The sequence below is a fragment of the Phyllostomus discolor genome, chromosome 7 (assembly GCF_004126475.2).
Source record: "Phyllostomus discolor isolate MPI-MPIP mPhyDis1 chromosome 7, mPhyDis1.pri.v3, whole genome shotgun sequence".
Taxonomy (NCBI): domain Eukaryota; kingdom Metazoa; phylum Chordata; class Mammalia; order Chiroptera; family Phyllostomidae; genus Phyllostomus; species Phyllostomus discolor.
This window is the reverse complement of record NC_040909.2, coordinates 115,764,034-115,781,340: the sequence shown is the minus strand read 5'-3', so window position 1 is coordinate 115,781,340 and position 17,307 is coordinate 115,764,034. Positions and strand designations below refer to the sequence as shown.

Here is a 17,307-nt window from a genome sequence, read left to right as displayed (position 1 = left end):
ATGCGAAGCTTTGGTCTACACCACATCCGGGTTCCTCTCCTGCTTCCACTGCTGTTGCTGCTGCTTCCCACAAACACGTGAGATAACGTGGAAGATGTTCAAGGATACAAAGTCATGAATAAGGTACAAAAAAAAGAGCAGCATCTCTGGTCCAGAACTAATTAAAGCATCTCTGCATATAATCATCTGGAGAAAAATGGCAAGCATGTTAAATCACTTGGAAGGTAAAAGACTGGCAATGGGTTACAAATGCGCTGTTTCAGGCCAAGCGGGACAAGGTTTCGGAACTCAGGAAAACCATGGCCTGGCATAAACTTTTTTTTAAAGAACAGCCTATATGAGTACGTCAAATTTTAAAGAATGATCTTTGATCTAAAACCTAACTATCATGCACTATTAATCTGAGGTTCATAATATAGCCATGACCTATGCTGAAAACAGAGAACTACTAAACTTTGAAAGGCAATGTATGTAATGTTTTTCTCTGTGTTATTTCTCTTTCTAAAATAAAACAGAGCTTAATCTTCAGCTGAGTGTTCATTTTTGGTATATTTTTATATTAAGCTTAATAAGCACTATAGAAAAAAATTATCATTACAGCTATTCTCCCTCACAGTAATATCTGAATTAGGCAGGTATTGAGATATTTTATCAAATACTTTTCTTCCCAACCTCCAACAATATTTATATCCTCCCAACTACACAAGTGAGGATAAAAGGTGAGCAACGTAAAACTTAACTATAATGAGAGTATATTCTTGACTATTTTTCTCTACCTTCCCCCAACCCCTGCAACAGCATTCACTGTTAGTAGTAGTACTGGTAGTGGTATGACAATAAGGAAATCTATGCCCTACTCCAAACTCTCAATCCTAATTCCTAGAGAAAAGCATCATCAATAATTTTTGCACACCTTTTCAGACATATTTTCACACAAAAAATAAGTATATACTTATCCATTCTTTCATTTTTAATACAAGTAAGGAGATGCCATACCAACATTTTTTTTCTTTATAAGTCTTTGAGCTATGCCCCTATCAGCATGGACACAGGTGCATCATCCTTTATAACATATGAATTACACTGAGGGTTGCCCCATAGTTTTATTTAACCAGTCCCTTACCAAAGGACATTTAGGGATTTCTCCTTTTTTGCTATAACTAACCATGCCTGAATGAGCACACATATAAGAATTTCTATGAGATAGGTGGAATGGCTCGGTCAAAGAGTTTATTTGTAATTTTAATTGCTCTAAACTGCCAAATTGTCTTTCAAAGACGTTACACGATTGGCCATCCCTGTTACAATTACTCTGCCCAGTTGCTGCTGAACATTTATCCTCCTCGATATTCATTTATAAAACTAAGCTAATGCATATGAATGAATGGGAAGCTACTACCCAAGACAATCTCATGAGTTAAGCACAAACACATTCAATTAAAAAGATATTGCTCTGTTCATTTATTTTTGCATGTGTCGTCTTGTCTCAATAAAATACTCATACTAAACTACCGAAAACATTTAGTGATTGTTTTGACCATCCGCTACAATGTTGTTATTAAATTTACATCTAGAAGTTAGAGGCTGGCTCAGAGGTCTACGGTTCAATGCGAGATAACAACAATTACTAAATTTAACAAATAAAAGTTGACTAAAATCCACTGTCAGCTCACGAGCTTCTTGTCCTCTCTTTACTAAATTGTAATTTGGTAAGCTCATGTAATTATCAAGAACATTCAAAATGTACTAATCAGCATCTATTTTTTCTTAAATCTGCAATGGCTGTCAATTACCTAAAGGACGAGTTCAAGTTCCTTAACATGATACACGAAGCTCTTTAAAACTCTGGTCCCCGATCAGCTCTCAGCTGATTCTCTGTCACTCTTTTCCACATGCTTTCATCTTTGGTCACAACTACTCCTTGAACCTTGAAAATGCCATGCTCTTTAATGCCTTTCTGCACGTAGTCAAGTTGTTGATTTTGCCAGGGTATAGCTCCCTCTGTCCTGACTGGATCTCCTACACAACCTTCAAGACCCAGCTTAAGTAAAACCTTATCCTAGAGGCTTAACCCAACTCACCAAGGCATCTTTGTGCCTGCATCACTTTATACCTCCATCTGTCATGAACAGATCATAGTGTACAGTAACTGTGCCTTTCTCATTCACTATCCATTGTGCTACCTGAGGGGACAAGGCCATAGTTTGTTCACTTTTGTATTCTCCCCTCCCCATGGCTTAACATGGTACACATGGTTGGTACTTACTATGTGTTTGTTGAATGAATAGGAGTTAATTTAATGAATTTAAAGCATTCAGATAACTCTTTTTTGCTTGGGAAGCAGAGTTAGTCCAATGTGATGGAGTAACTGGTGACCAGATAAGACAGGAAGGCAAGGAACACATCACAGAGAACAGGGTGGGCCATAATTTAAAAAGTTCAGATGTTAATTGCTAAGGAAATCCACTGGAGGATTTAAAGCAGCAGGGTGACAGAATTTGATTTTGTTTTTGAAAAACTCACTTGACAAATAAAAATAAAACTGTTCCTATTTTATTTTATATGGTAACACTTTAAATGTAATAAGGGATCATATAGACACCTATTCAGAGACTCTTTTAGAGTAGTATTAAAGCACAGATGGGACCATGAAGCCCAATGAGAATCTCAATCAAACCTCTTCCTGGAAAAATTCTTGAAGACAAAAAAGTTTGCATAAAACAGCTGGATACTCTAAAACCTTTCAAAGCCTATGAATCCCAGGCTAAAATGTCCTATTCTACACGCCATAGCTAATTTTTCTTTCTTAGGAGAATAAGAACAATGTTTCACCTCTTGTAATACCTAAGAGACTGTTTCTCAATATAAAGAACACTGGTATTAACAAGTCTAGAAAAAAACAAACCCCCAGAGATCTTTCTTAGTAACATCCCATACCTGAACCCTATTGTTTCATGCTCTTCAAAAATGTAAACTTCCAGATCAAGAGTGAAAAAACATGAAAGTGAATGTTAGACTAATCAGTCTAGTCACTCTATCTCAAACTTAAACTCTCCCTTAACCAAGATTTCCAAAGCCAGAGTACTAATCAAGAAACTGTGGCTTAGCTGACCAAATAGCTGATTGCTACTTTCCATTTATAAAGACTGTTGATCTACGTTATTTTTATAATCTGACATTTTTTCATTTGTCAGCTCTAATTTGCCTCAATGTATAATTAGATATTTTTTTCAAATACAGCTTACCCAGATGCAAAATAAGTTAATCAGTTCAAAACAACATGGAATAACAGAAACAGAGATATGAAAAAATACTAAAGGGAAAAGGGATGAGAAGGAAGTATTAATCTGTGGTAGTGTGTGTGTGCACTACACAGAGAAGCAAGTTAATAAACTTTAGAGAGCTGCTCACAGCTATTAAAAAAGACCTCGAAATACTATCAAAACAATTTGCATTTGACATCTATTATACCACCTTAAAATAAAATATCAGTTTTACTGAATAACTGAGAAGTGCATCAGACTTACACAGCAATTGTGCAAAAGAAATCACTTGTTTTCTCTTTTCCCTGATACAGCAAAGGTGCTGACCATCACTAGCTGCCACTAGCACACGGCACTGCTGGATGCCCTCGGTGACGTGGCCATCAGAGCAGGGTCACTGGAGTGCTTCTTCTGCCTGAAAGATCTTTCCCACAGAAGTTTTTGTAATTGTGATGATTCTTCCAACTCCTTAGATAGGTTACATAGGTAGGTAGGTAGGTAGGTAGGTAGGAAGGATAGATAGTTTTGTTCCATTTAAAAGTACAGAGAAGGGACCAGGTCATTTCCTTATGGCACTTCTCCTAAGGGATTACCAATCACTGCTGAAATGACCACCAGTCCCCTTCCCTGGTCACTTGTTATGAGAACCACTTCAGGTTTTGGAGCAAGTGCTTTCATGCAGTACTCCACTCATACTATCAGCAACACAGCACCTTGCAGAATTCATCTTGCTGATATTCAGCCCACGGTGTTAGCTGAGACCCAAATGTCCCTTGGAGATCTGACCCTAAAACTCAGAGAAAAATGATACATCCCAAAGGATTTCTAGAGAATATCAAACTGTCCTAAATCTAAATTCAAATCCAAAATGTTCAGTTACCAATACTGTAACAGTTGTAGTAATTTTCATGGCTAACACTGGAAAACATTTTATTCTAAAACTATTCTGGTTCTTTCCTTTTCTCTCTCTCTCTCTTTCTTTTTTCTTTTCTTCCTTCCTTTCCTTTTATCCTTCCTTCTTCCTTCCTTCTCTCTAAGAATATTCATCATATTATTTTAAAACTCAAAAGTGACCTACAGTATTGTTCTGTAGTAGCACATAAACTACCTAACTCAAGTATTTTTAGATAATTTTAACATGTCAAGAATTTGGTGTTTTCCATGATTAAAATATGAAGAAACATTCTAATAATCCAATCTTCAGCAAGACTCAAGTTCATCAAATTACAGCACAATCATTCACTAACTACAGATCTATACAGAAAATAAAGTTATCCCATTGTCCCAAATCCTGACATATCTAAACTGTTTACTAGGATAGTTTTTGACCTCAGCTTTTCATGGTCTGTAATAGCAAAATACCTGGAGCTGAAACTCTAGATTAATATATAATTTTTCCCTCAGGAAATCTATATTTCTCCATAAAAAAATAATTTTTAAATACTAAGTTTGGCCAGTTTATGTGTTATAACTATCTTTACATTACAAGATAATGATGAAATATGTAAAAGTCACTACATACTGCAAAGGATCACATAAAAATCAAAGAGTTACTAAATAAACAGATGCTCTTATTTTTTTGTGATCTAAATAACCTAAAAACATGAAATAAAACAGGAAGACAGTCACACATGTCTGTCTGTAGACTGAATCTTCATGCCTTTAAGTGACTATCAAATGTTAGGGCTTGGACCTAAAAGAGAAAGAATGAAATATTAATAATGCCCCACCTTGTGAGAGCTCGGCATTACTTGACACTACACAGAAACCGACCTTTTTGTCCTTCAGGCTTGCCTACCAGGCCCCATCTTCTATCGCAAAAGCCAAATCATCTGATCCCAAACTAACTGTCAACTGCCTGTGATGGTGGGAAGCCAGACATCAATCAATCAGGTTTTATCAGACGCTCTCTTCGTTTCTCTGTTGTGCTCATCTTATCATCTGACCCAGTTGTAGCCCTGACTTCAGAAGCTTAAGCAACTTGATGACAAAATATGCGCCTGTTTGTCCAAGATGCACATTGTTAAGAAGTGGGGTGATATTTTTAGCAGCTACCTCATATATTTGCAAATGAAACTCTTGAATATTTCAGTTTGACACAAGCCCCATGCTGGTCAGTCTTCCCTGCACATGAGTCTGCTCTTGGCTGTGGGAGGCCCAGTAAATTCAAAATATGCAAGAGTACGGAGGTACAAATCAAATGCCATTGGAAAAATGGGGTTATTTATGTCAATGTAGGCAGAAAGCTCATCAAAATGAGAATATTGTCCCTCGTCCCTTCAAGATAAAAAAGAAGATCTAATTGATAAATATGCACAATACAAATTCAGATAGTTTTATCCCAAACAAATAAAAATAACTCAGAAAACTAAAAGCCTTTAATATCTACTCGCATTGATTAGGGTCCTGAAGGAAAAAAATGTTTAAACCATCAATACTGTTGACAAATACAATTTAGCTGGCCCACAGCTCTAACGACATACGGAATATACTCCTATACATAACAAACTCGTCTAGCAAGGAGGCAGTTATGACATAGATTATGAATTTGAATTGTTTTTAATTCAAAGTAAATATTTGTTACATAATTTTTACACAAAAGTGAGAAGAGTACAATATACACGTATTTTTTTGATACTCGATTTTAGCATAAGTAGCTGTTTACTTACTTTAGTGGGTTTTTTTTCAGGGAATAATTGGTCAAATTTTTAGATTTTCCTTAAATTATGAAAAATGAAATTATTCATAATTTTCATTATGAATATAAGATTTCTGTTAATAGGCAGTGTTATAATTATGTCATCTATCTCTCATTAAAGTCTTCACTTAACTATACTTTGAAAGATTTCTACAAGCAACATAACATTTACCCACAGTTTATTCACATTACTGTAATACTCAGTGATGTATAGTGATATATTTTGACATGGATGAAAATGCACACCATGCAAATAATTCATACACAGTGATGAACTACAAAAATATTTTGTGTCTCATTCCAAAATATTTCCACTGAATTCACAGGGTTTTATAAAAAAAACAAATGCCTTTGACCTTCTCAGCACACAAAAGAAGCAAGAAGTCTCCCAATATAAAGCATTTACATTTTGGAGCAATGAGACATGGGAAACTGAACAAAGCCCTACTAATGATACAAAAAAATATTTTTTCCCTTTTACACCATTGTAAGACATTTCTTTAAATCCATTAAAATTTTTTGCGAATACCAAATATGCTAAAATGACAAAAATTGTTATCATTAAATTATAAATAAATAATCGGATCTTTTAATTGAATTGCCTGATAACCTTCAAAACCACTCTTCCAAATTAGGTAAACTAAATGTTGTAAGCAAAAGAGAAATGGAAAACACTGAGTGTATTTATTTATTTACTATTATTTGTTTTATTATTTTTAAAACCACTTAATAAATTATTTGTTTAGCTACTTTTTAAATAAACTTAGAGAAATCTGGCCCTCAACTGAATTTGAAGATTTGTCAATTCACTATTTTTAATCTTCCAATCTTCTAAGTTTGTTGCAGCTTGAAATAATTTCAGAATATACTACAGCGAAGCAAATGCAAGTCTTCCTTAAAGACTACACCATCTTTAATATTCCAAAAGAACTAGGAGGAAAATTTTAAGTTCCAGATAAATAGGCAATAAAGGACATATATTTGTGTCTAACTCTACATTTTGTAATTAATTCTTCATGCTATTCAAGTTTTAAGGCATTTGTAAATTTTGTAATAAATAAAAGAATTTTAGAGATTATGGCTGAAAATCTATGTCAAGTAACTCACTTAAGATATCTTACACATGCAGTATTATATAGATATCAACTGGTGGAAAACTATCTTTTATTGTCTCAATAAGAGATGTTCACCAAAGTTTTCCAAATGTAGATTAGAGTAATTCATATCTTCAAAAGAATTTATGTGTCTAAGAAGGAAACCAACAAAAAAAGGACATTAAATGTATCTTCAACAAATGCCCTTTTAAGTATAATTTTAGATGAGTTTTAAAATTTAAGCAAAAATTTAAAAATAGCTTTTCAATAGCCTACTGAAAAGTTACTAAAATCATATATATTTATGGTAGCTGTATATAAGCTATTACATCACATATATATATTTGTGACAGTTTTTATGATTAATTTGATATTAACAAAAGCCAAACCATGTAGAAGAAAATATCAAACTAACACCACAACAAATTCTAGCAATACAAAGGACACATTTTCACAAATTAAGAAAATTAAGCTGTCACTGGTGATATCAAGGTAAAATGAAGGTCTATTTAATGCTAAATATTATATTAGTGCCTCTAATAAACATATTCCCTGCTTTACACCTATGGGGATAGTACCAGAATAATAAACAATAAGCAGCATTGTCTTGAAAACTAAATAAGACAATAAACAGCATTGTCTTGAAAACTAAGTAAGAGTTTACTTTCTGCTATTACCTGGACAATGCATGGAATAAATAAGCAATTAATTATATGCTATTGGTTACAGCTACCACTTGCACTCGACACTCATTTTAAAAGTCTCCAAAATCACGAGATACATATACATTTTCCCATACACAAACATGTTTCAGTTTATTTAATACCTACAACCCTAAGAGTAGAGTTCTGCAGGTGCCATTTCTAAATACAGGTTTTACTCTTTAGCATAACTTTAAAAAAAGAGTAGGGTGAATTTCCAATGATATGATTTAGGAAAAGATGCTGATTTTAGATGATCAATATATCTCAGGAATATCAACAAAATAGCATGTCTTTTGTTTCTTGGCTTTCGCAACTTACGATCTTTTATTATCTTTGCAAACATTCTTCAAGGACATCTATCCTTTCAGTGTATTGCTTTAGGGTTTCACTTATTAGCAATGAATATTTTATATTAAAATATTGCCCTAAATATTTCTTCCATGGACCTGAAGATCCACAGTGAATCTCTCTGGTCTCAGACATGACTAGTTACCTCACACGCAACCTGAGGCAAACTGGTCCTCGAAAGTATTTTTTTTAAAGAGGTGGATATTATAATAATGGACCAAGAAAGAAAAGATAGAAGAGAAAAAAAATAGCCTCTTATTTTACCATCTGAAATCTTGAGCAAAACCAATTCTACCTAGTAATTATCATATATTCATTTTTACAAGTATTTGTCAAAAGTATAAATTACTGAGACTTTAAATAATTCTGAAGAGGCAATTCTTCTCTACCTTTTTGTCATCTCAAAAAGACAGTCTGACAGTGTGGTATGATACCCTCTCAGACAAGCCTCTCGGCATTAATATTTAAATCTCACCTATCCCTTGTGATTGGAATTCAGCCTCTATTCGCAAACAAAAACTAAATCAATGTTCTCAGAGTTCAAACTAGATCCCTAAACAGTTTGCCGCTCTCTATGCACAGATAAGATAAACTTTCTTTGACCCAAGAGATGAAGTTGCCATGACGATCAGAGAGTCCACTTTCTATATTGATATTTTGCTGATGTAACAACAAATAGAACCAGATCCCAGTGCCGATAATGGTGATTAATTAATACTAATATTGATCCCTACAAGCAAGAGACAAGGCTATTAACTTGAAGCCTGAAAAGTCAATTGTTACCTGTGGCAGAGATACTAGCAGCTGATTTGGAAGCATAATAAACAAATGTGCTATCTTTATGCTAATACCTTTAAAGAGATAGTTCTTTCTGGAAGGCCAAATATTGCCATGTTCGAGCTTATTAATTTCATTACCTTTCAGCTTTTAAAAATTTAACCTTAATGAATGATACATACTTACCCCTTTATCTATAGTGGAAACACATTCTCTGGTGACTGAAGTCAGGGACTATCGCTGCTGTTCATTTGGTGGGGGAATGAATTTTACACAGTGGCAGGCACTGAAGCAGACGGATTTCAGAAATACCTGCAGTACTCTCCTGAAATGTCCTACTGGTCCTCCAGAATTAGGAAAGTAACAAGCACTCCAAGGGAACATCATTTGGAGATCAGGGCTCCACAGTTACCATATTTACTCATACTTTTTAGTGAGCAAAGATTGCATTAAAAAAATATTCTTGAAAAGTATATTCTGAAATAAACCTAATTTTAGATTCTTCACACAATTCAGCCGAACATCAGATAACTTCCTCTAAATAGTATCACTTCATTTAAAATATGAACATAACATTATTTTGAAGGAAAGTTCATTTGGAAAGGCACTTTTTTGAAATGTAAAAATAAATTAAAGAATTTAGAATGAGTAAATTAGTTTATTTGTTTAATACTTTTTTTTTTACAAAAGTTACATATTAGAAAGTGGGGAAATGACTAAAATGAAAATAAGTCCATTCTTGATCTGCCTTGGTGATGGAGAAGAGCAAATATATCAAAATTCGAAATCTAGATATCTAGTCCAAAATATCTCATTTTAGCAAACATATTAGTTTCAATCTTGTTGTCTCAAAACTTTTTCCAGCAATAATAACTAAGAGCAAAATTTGGGGGGGGGGGTTTGTTCATTTTTATCATGTGAAGGAAAGGAAGGCCCAATCAGTCCTTAAATAGTCCTCAAAGAGCAGAAATAACATGGATGAGACCTTGAATAGTTCATGAACAGGAGAAGTGAGTCACCTTAACTATAACAAAGTGAACTTAATTTACACTAACTACTCTGTAGGCAAAACATAAATACAGATATAGTCTATACCCTTGATGTGATAATCAATGAATATCTTAATTTGCACCCGCAATTTCCCAGAACAAATTGATGTATAAATATTTTCATTAACCCTTAAATATATAATAAATTTTAAATTAGCAGAATGTAAAACTCAGAAGCAAATCATCTAATTGCGTTTTCTTCTTACAACTTAATAGCACCAACTTAAATAATATTTGACAAGTCACATCATATTTTCTATGTCTATGTTTAAATAGCTCAGGAAATAAAATATACAAAAACTTATTATTAACCACGTGATATATAAAATAAACACTGATATCGTATGTGAAATTGAGAGATGCTCACGCGCCCTATAATTGAATCAGTAAACTATATTATTCACAAGGTCCCTAACTACAATTTACAGAAAAGTTCGAACTTCTTCACCTACTTAAAAAATACTGTGATATCTGATACTAAACTTCATAGTTTTCCTTACTCCATGATTTTACAAATGAACCACTTTGGAAAGTTACCAGAAGTGGAAAACATAAGAGCTGCTCTTTCCAAGTCATACCGCCAAGTTTCGGTCTGAACTCTTTTACAGCAACTAGGGATGAAAATGCTACCGCATTCGTATTTCCCTTGTTGATTCCACTGAACTTAAAAAAACAACTGCCTACATGATTAATGATCTTTTATTCTCCAAAAACCAGAATTTGTGTATTAGCCATCTTAAAATTTGCCTACTTTTTAATCTACTAAATATTATTCCTAGATTTTTTCCAGAAAATCCTATGTATTAATATATTTCACATTTGTAAAAAAATTAATTTGTTTACCTTACAGTGAGTACCAATCTATTTATTTAATTGATAAAACAATTATTCTACAAAATGTATTATCCTTTATTGAATGGCCAGTGTAAAAACAGGTGTTCCAAAATGTTACTCTGCCAAAAAATATAGAAAATGAAATTCATGTCATGAGACATATCATAAACCAAAAAGAAAGGCTTATTTTTAATGTTATATTTCATTATTCTTAAAACTCAGATGAAATAAGCAATTTGTTTCAAAGCAAAAGCCTGTCAATAATTGGCAGGTGAAAGCAAGACAAACTGAGTATGAGTGATGACTGATGGATTTCAAATGTGTAGAGCATTTCCGAACCTTTTTAAAATAATATTAATGATGATACCATAGATAATTAACCTCGAAATTGTAAATTAAGCATTAATTTAAGAAACACCAAATAAGAGCTCTGTACTAGAACAATAAAAACTAACCACAATCGCTTCTTTGAAAACCATACTTTTAAGGTTCTGAAGATGATTTGGTGAAAGCTTTTCACACTACCAAATATTACATAAATTTAATACTCAACACTCTCAGTTTAAAACCATAATAAAACATTAAATACTACCTACTCTTATGAAAAGTAGCATAAAACATGAAAATGCCACTGTGCCAGCCAGAGACTCCTACGGCTTGAAAGTATTAGATCATCTCAAATAACAGAAAGGTAATTTATTCACTATGAACAGACTCCAACTTCTGCACTGACCCTTCTACAAAACTGCTAACAGGATTATTCTTAACATGGAACATTTCACTTTCCAAGTGCATATTAAATTCCCAATACCTACACTTCACTTTTCAAAAAAAATTATGCCTCTTAATTCACCCTTTCTTTTGCTTTTGCCACAAATTATTTGGTATAGGAACTAGACTGAACATTTATATTCTCCATGTTTGGAAACATCCAGCAATCTAAAAGTTTTCAGAAAACTGTACTTCCACAGTATGAAGAGTGTTTGGTCCTAATCTGGTATGAGAATAAAACATTTGAGTTCCTTTCCTCCCTTTTCCACCTCTACCTTAAATACTTGGCAGCATTTGCAACAAATAACCAAACGATTATTTTCCCAGAGCCAGGACATTTCAGTGGCACTGAAGTTGGGGCCCCCACAGGGCAGTAAACACATTACCAGAGACAACAGCTCGGAGAAGAAACCAGTAAAACTGCGCACACAAACACGTTTACTAATCATAAAGAGATGCGTTGGTAGAAGAAAAAAAAACCATCATTTCTGTCATAAATTTTGCAGTGCAGCCCCAGAATGGAGAACAATCTGGGCAATTTATTGGCATATTGGCAGGAGGTGATAAGGCTAAAAACAACAACGGCGAGCAGCTGTGCGAGGAGATGGGCTGATAGCGTGATGTGGCTCCCACACCAAACACCTCCCGTCCTATCAGGGCTTTTTATCAAGCCAGGATGACAATAATAGCTTAGGAGAGAAAGCTTCTGAGGGGAGGACAGAAAATGTAGTCTTGGAATAGGAAAAAAAAAATCTGAATTTTGGGACAAAACATGGGGGCAAAATACATAATTTATCACTGTATTATCGGGAAATCCAGGCAGTCTAATCAAGGAGCACTGAGTGACTATTTTTTGCCTTATCATCCAAAGTGGTGGAAACGGAGAAGGAATTATCAGGCTTCTGCAGATTGCTGGGCTGGAATTTTAATGGTAATAATCGGGTTTCTGATGGTATATCTTCTCCGCTTATCTTTCCCATTATCTCCTCTTATCTGGCCAGTCATCATAGCAAATTAATGGTGCTCTTTCAGCGTCGCCTTTTTATCGCTGCCCGGAGAGCACCCAAGGGGAAAGAATAAGCAAAATATTAAAATACTGCATAAATCACAATTTTAGATAGCAGGGAACTGTACGCAGTAAAAGAGAAAAAAAAAACTGTGCCCAACAACCTTTTTGTCCTTTAAATTGACTGTCTTCAGAGTTTCTGGTCTGAGCTGACTTTTGCCTGTCATAGTTGCTCTAAACTGGGTGTGTGTTATCAGCAGTGCCAAAGGTTTATTTTCAAATTCAGGACATTTCCAAGTTTAAAATGCAGTTTCATTAGTTGCACAAAATGCCCTTGTTTCAAAAAGCAGTTTCTATGATATTTTTCAAACTTACATTTGATCCAGAATAGCAAAAGCAACAGTGTTTGTAATAATAGCAGTAATAATAATAACAGTCAGCTGCACTTCTTATACACTACTAAATTTAGAGGGAGAGACCTATCATAGTAACGACTTTGAGGATCAAGACAAACTTCTCCATCTGCAGAACTGCTCTTATGCCTGGACAGGCAAAAAAGAGACAAATGTCGATAGGCTGCAACCAAAATGACTTTACAGCCAGTCAAACCACATTTAACTATTCCACCGCCACCATCCCCCCAAATACCCAGCCATTAGATAGCACTGCTCTAATATCACAATTCAAAGACCTTCAATTTGTCATTTTCCTTAGCAGTGCAAGGGGAGAAGTGTGTCCACATTTACATAGATTACCACCGTGACCCCAAATGGAATCCAAAAATGCAAGTGTGTTTATAATACATATGTATGCATATACCAGCAGGCAAAGACCACTGTACATAAGCATAAATATAATATTTGTTCACTCTCAAATGAGAGAACTTTCAAGCTTTTTTTAATAGTTAATAAATCACAGGTTTCAAATAAGCCACTAAAATGTTTTATGACCTATAACACAAGTGTAGCATCAGCAATTAGTTCCAACACTTTAATCTTCAATTATATGAGGTGGACACAGAAGGATAGAAAAAAAATTTAATGTAGCTAATTGAGAAGATAACAAAGTAGAATCAGATGGTCTTTGTGTCATACAATCAATTAATATTAATTATTTATTAACAATCTAGACAACAGCCCTGAACTAAAAACCATTTGCATTTAATGTTTATAATCATATCTTATAATATGCAGTTTTGTACTAGAAAAATACAACACTGAAACAGAAGGACACGATCGATTTAGTACTAAAAAGTAAAAGGCAATTAGGTACAACCATGAATAATCACTCTGAAAAAGTGAAAGTCTTCAAGAACAGTATCTCTACTTGATTAAAACTGCTTTGAGCCAAAAGTTAAGTCCAGTCCTTGCATAGAATAGGAACTGAAGTATAAAAGGAGAAGCCCAAGTTGCACAGAAGAGGAACTGAAGTATAAAAGAAGAATCCCACTAAATAAAAGCTACAATCGTGTATGAGAGACAACAATTGTGCACGGATAGAAAGATCTCAATCCTTAACTGCAGCAACCTGCTTATAACAGGGACCCCATTTCACTCTGGAAAAGTTGATTGACACGATTTATTTTTAAACTACACCAAACAGAATTTTCAACTTTTGGGGGTGGGATAAGTGTGATTAATAATCAAAAGGGAGGGTTTCTATTAAACCCTTATTAACATTGCACAATAATCAGTTTTGAACTAGTTGCCCGACTTTACATAAGAGGAAGAAATGGACAGAAAAAAATACACTAGCAAAGCTGTTTCTCCTTTTCGGCCAAAGCGTTGAAGACGTGTTGCAGGGCAACAAGACACTATTGGAGGAATTGTCCCCTACACAAGAAAAGTTGACCGAGTTGAGCTCTGCGAAAGTGTGTATTTTGGGCAGGTGCCTGTCGCCCCGCTGTGCCCCCTAAAAGTCACCCAGGTCCTCAGGGGCTCGGGGGCTCTAGGTCAGGCTCTCTCCTGCGCACCCGTGGCCTTGAACTCACAGCTTAGGTGGTGGGAAGTGTCGGGCGGCCCCTCCCAGCGAGGACTCACCGCGCCTGCAGGGCCAGACCCAAACCGAATCGCCACTCGGCAGAGCGTCCCGGCCACAAAAACCAGAGGAGCCCTGAACCCCGGGCGCGACCTGCTCATCGCAAGCCCAGAGCCCCCTGGGAGGAGGCGCATGGCCGCCCGCTGCAGAGGCGCGAACTTTTACACCTACTTTTTGTTTCGCTTCGGGTTTGGCGTGGCTCTGGCACCACCCAAGACCAGGAGACCCGGACCCTGATTTCCCACTGCTTAGAGACTTTGCCTCCCCAGCTCCGAGGTCTCCACCAGCTTTTCGGAGAACTAAGTTCTCACCCTCGATGCTAAAAGTGGTCCCCAAGGGAAGCACCACGTCAATCGCAACAACAATGACAACAACCAAAATCATAATCATCTAAGTACTGCCCAGTGAGGCTCAGCGATAAAGCAGTGGTGACCAAGTAGGGACAGGGGTTGGAATTAAAAAGAAACCCGGGAGCGCGAAGAGTGAGCGGAGAAATCGTGGGATGTTCGTTGCAGCCTCTTGATCGGCGCTCCGGCTGCCTGTCTGTCTGTCTGTCCGTCTGTGGCTGCCTAGCTTCCCTCCGGATGCTCAGGCAAAGTTTGACAAATCCGGAGAACCAGGAGCGGATTGACCCGAGTCTCCCTCCCTTTCCCGCCCCGAGCGCCCCCCTCCCCAGAAATAATCCCACCAACTCCCAGCCCCGCGTGCAAACTTACGTTTGATCTGCCGGGGTTTGCTCTGCTTTCGCCGGGACATCTCGGCGGCCGCCGCTGCTACTGGGGCTCCCGCGGTCCCCGCGGTCCCGGGTGCCGCTCTCTCAGCTCCCGCCTCTCCCGACGCCGCCGCTGGCCAGGCTCGGGCCGCCGCCGCCGGCCGGACTCCAGGTGCTCCGGGCGCGCGGGATCCGGGAGCTGGGCTCCTCCGGGAGCCGCGGATCCACGTTTGGCGATGAGCAGGCAAATGAGAAGACAGAGGGGGGCAGAGAGAGTGTGACAGTGGGGAGGGGAGGGGAGAGTGGGGGAGCGATGGGGGTGGGGGGACGGGAATTTACAAACGGATGGACAGGGAGAGAGAAAGGGACAGGGGGGACCGGGAAAGAAGGAACAGAAGGAGTGAGGGAAAGGAGAGCGAGCCGAAGGGAGAGGGGCGGAAGGCGCGGGAGAAGGAGCGCGCTGGCTCTCCCCTGGCCCCGGCGTGCGGGGCAGATTCCCGAGCGTGCCGCCGCCGCTCCGGGCCGCGCAGCTCGCGCTCTGCCGCGGGAGGTGGCGAGGCGCGCGAGGGAGGGGCGCGCCGGGGTTGTGGGGAGGGGAGACTATTCCATCAGCGAAAGGAGGATTGGCTGCATCTGAAGCCAGTCCGGACGCACACCAGGGCCCCGGCCTGGGTCGGGTGGGGTGCAGGGGAGCACGGTGGGGGGTTGGAGGGTGAGAGGCGTGGGGAGGGCTTGGAAGGAGGCCACCTTCTGCAGTTGACACCGCGTCAGCGCTAGTCATCCGCCAGAGCACCCCTTCTGGCAACTTCTTCCAACAGCCCCCTCTGATGGACCCCAACTCTCCCCTCTCACGCCTCGCCTATCCGGCGGGGCACAAAGAAATCTCAGTCTCCATAAACTTTGTGCTTCCAGTTATGCCGCCCCCTCCCCTAGCCTCCACCCCCGCCCTTCCAGCTTCTTGGCAGGAAGGTTAGGCCACTGGCAAAATCCTCAGCGAGAGCCAGCTGATCACAAATGCCAACTGTGTGTCTTGGGGCCGGTTAACTCCTCTCATCTGCCCAGGCTCTCAGGAGACCATTTCATTGCTCTCCAGGTTCCCTGGAGACCACCGTGGACACGGACCATCCCCCACTTGGCCCGCGCAGATGGGATGCTGCTGAGCGGCGCCCTTAAAGTGCTGTGTCTCACCTCCAGCTTCCACGTCAGATTGTAAAAATTCTAAGTTTGGACACAGGCGGACATTTTTCTCCCATCAGGAAGGAGGACCATTCGCTAGGTGATTAGCCCTAGGTGGGAAATGAACCCTCTCTAGTCAGACACTAACTTTTAGAGGAAGTCTGTGGAAGTTCCCGTGTCACTTCCCGGCCCCACGACCTTTCATTCTTTTAGCTCTTCTGCCCCAGGGAAGCAGCCGGCGACTAATAAAAGATTTGATCTTGCCATAATTTCCCAACCAGGTAAGACCCAATAACTATTTCATGGTTCTTTGGCTTTTAAAGTTTTTTTTTTTCATTCATATTCAATTATTATGTGGGGGTAGTATATTGAAAACTGCAAGTCAAAAGAAGAACAAATTTTTTGAAGTGATTTGCATAGTTATTATTTTGGCCAAGTTAAGCTGCATGAGGCTAGCTTAGTTTCTCATAGTTTGGTATACACTGAGTATTAAATATATTCTCCTGGGTAAGCTGGAAGTAGCTTCTATCCAAGTGGCAGTTTTTAACTGGCTGCTTTATGTAGTCGGTATTTACTAATAAACTCCACTGCAGTTAATATACGTCCCCCCAGATACTGCTGACTTTTCCCCCAGGTTGTGAGCTCATCCACTGTGCTCTGAAACCGCGCTTCCCTTCTTTTGGTTGACTAGCATTGCAGTGAGCCCCACCAGACTCTGAAAGTGTCTGAGGGTCAGGAGAGAGCCTCGGCTGATTGAGCATAATGCAGGCTGCTCGGTGTGCAGAAGGCACTGTAATCAGCATCATTTATAACCCCATCAGGACATCTTCTGGAAGGT

The 17,307-nt window shown here is 38.2% G+C and overlaps 1 protein-coding gene across 2 annotated transcripts in view; it reads right to left on the bottom strand.

Annotated features, from left to right (window-relative positions):
* ZFPM2 (zinc finger protein, FOG family member 2) overlaps window positions 1-15,572 on the bottom strand; it is a 440,537-nt gene extending 424,965 nt beyond the window's left edge. For both annotated transcript variants that reach the window (XM_036031342.1, XM_028533983.2), the window contains exon 1: window positions 15,298-15,572. In XM_036031342.1, the coding sequence (XP_035887235.1) occupies window positions 15,298-15,337 (40 nt within the window). In that variant the 5' untranslated portion in view covers window positions 15,338-15,572. The remainder of the gene's footprint in view (window positions 1-15,297) is intronic.
* Window positions 15,573-17,307: the final 1,735 nt, after the last annotated feature.